The following is a 2272-nucleotide window of genomic DNA, read 5'->3' on the forward strand; positions in this document are numbered from 1 at the left end:
TTGAAGACATAAGGTGAAGACATTTTAATTTTTCAAGTATCATGTTTATTATTATTACATGATTATTCTCAAGATTAACGTTTTTTTCAACGGAAGTTTAAGGTGATTTATTTTTTAAATATGAGTTCCACAACTTCTTTTGCAATGTTATTAATTTCAATTTTTGACTCTCTTATAGCTAAAAAGAAAAAAAAAACCAAAACAAAACAAGAAACCTGATTTGAGAGTCTGAATGCCTGTTTTTACTGTCTTCACCAGTAAGCTAGAGGCAAGGGATGGGGTCTTGGGTGACAGTTACTTCTCTTGTTGACCTATCCGGGCTGCCAAGTACCTATACACACAAGAATCATCTGGGTCTTTATTGCAAATACATATTTGTGAACCAGGTGTAGTGAGTCAGATTTTCAAATGTGGTAGCTAAAGATATATATTGTTATTCAAATGAAGGATTATGGTATATGCATAATGATACCCTAGAATCAGTCACTTTGCTTTCTGCTTTCTGTTCCTTCTGTTATTGCCCTAGCTGTACTGACAGATATGGTACTGTGATAAAAACACAAAATAAGCCATAAAAAATCAAGGTAATCATTTCACCATCTTCACATGTCCACCCTCTTCACGGTTATCGGTAGGTAGTAGACACACAATAAATAATGGAGAATTAAACAATAGTGACTAGATACATGAAGGTCATTTCAAGTGGATTGAAATCACATATAGCTGGACAAATGTAGAGAGAAAAACTTTTAATCTATTGTTGAATATGCTCTTGAGCTCCAGGCTCCTGTACTGCATCCTTCACTAATGGGTTTGTACAGATGAGACTACTTCCTACTGGAGAATCACAAGGAAGAGACTGAGATTTTCAGTCCAGAGTATTTTCCAGAGGTAGTCACAGCTTGAGACCCACACCTTCCCCTCCTCAACTATTCCAGGACCAGGAATATTTGTATCTTGCCTGTCCTTAGGACAGTGTTGTAGGTCTTCAAATCTGCAAAGGCCACCTCAGATTTGTGGGGTCCCCAGCAGGGCAGAAGAGGCACTCATCACCAATGATGCCAGCTGAGGTCAGTGTCCTTTGCAGCCAGAACCCCCAGGATGACTGACACCACCGCAATCCTTTCTCTCTCCCCATGTTGTGCTTTCCATCTTGTGCCCCTGGAACTTCCCCAGCTCAGACACTGTCTGCTGGCTTTGGAAGGTACCGGCTCAGGATGAAATCTGTCACAGGGGTGGGCAACTTTGCCAAGGGAAGGTAGAGGAGCTTGGCATCCAGGCCAGGGTTGTAGCGGATACGGGGAGTCCGGGAAACAATGGCATGCTCCATACTATTGATGACGTCAGCGATTTTGGGATGTGCCAACCGCATCATGTTGTTCAACTTAGAAGTATCTGTTGGGGAGGGGAAATAAAACGCTCTGTTAGTCCCTATTAAGGATGGTTTCTTCCAAATCCCATCTACCTTAACAATTCAGAACACCATCCACTTGTGTCTCACACAAATCTCCACACATAAGATCATTATAAATCATCTTATTTCTCCTCCTGAATTCTACAGCTGTGCACTGAATTCCTACCATTGCATTTGATTAACAAGGTCAAGAGCTATGCCCAGTTCTCCTGACTATGGCACTCACTTGTGATATTACCTTGAGTTCAAACCTTCATTTTCTGTGAAATAGGGGTAACAATATCAACCCTGAAGAAAAACATTATCAATAGTAGAATAGAAATCTGGGTATGGTGGCACAATTTGTAGTCTGTACTTGGAGGCTGAGGCATGAGAGCCCCTGTGAGTCTGCAGCCAGCCTGAACAGAGGAAAACCCTCTCTAAAATAAATGGCATAGTAGATGATAAGGTAGGACAAGGAGAGACACAGAAAATGTGTCTATATGCACAGAAAAATGAGAAGGCTTTTTACTTTGTTTGGTCTGCTTATTATTATTATTAATACTATTTCTCATATTTTTCTATATAGGCAAAATAAAACATTTTGAAAAAAATAGTTATCCTGTCCAACTTTGGTCATAAAGTCATTGGAGATGCAGATGACCAAAGTAGAGGGAGACCTCTTGAAGTGTTCTAACACAAGCAGTTCTGTCCATGAGGTGCTCTTGGGAGTGAGGAAGGGAGGCAGATTAGGGGAAAGGAGTCTCAGACTTCATTGAGAGCTCCATGATATGACAGCCTCAAAGAAGTGAGAGCTGAAAGGGGGGGAGAGAAAAAGAGAGAGAGAGAGAGAGAGAGAGAGAGAGAGAGAGAGAGAGA

The 2272-nt window shown here is 40.9% G+C and overlaps 1 protein-coding gene across 1 annotated transcript in view; it reads right to left on the reverse strand.

Annotated features, from left to right (window-relative positions):
• Positions 1-734: 734 nt before the first annotated feature.
• The window catches only part of LOC101581906 (short-chain dehydrogenase/reductase family 9C member 7), an 8334-nt gene continuing 6796 nt past the window's right edge, over positions 735-2272 (reverse strand). Inside the window, exon 4 of the mRNA XM_004646981.2 lies at positions 735-1395. Within this exon, the coding sequence (XP_004647038.1) occupies positions 1178-1395 (218 nt within the window). The 3' untranslated portion in view covers positions 735-1177. The remainder of the gene's footprint in view (positions 1396-2272) is intronic.

Source organism: Octodon degus, unplaced genomic scaffold, assembly GCF_000260255.1.
Source record: "Octodon degus isolate 3935 unplaced genomic scaffold, OctDeg1.0 scaffold00286, whole genome shotgun sequence".
NCBI lineage: Eukaryota > Metazoa > Chordata > Mammalia > Rodentia > Octodontidae > Octodon > Octodon degus.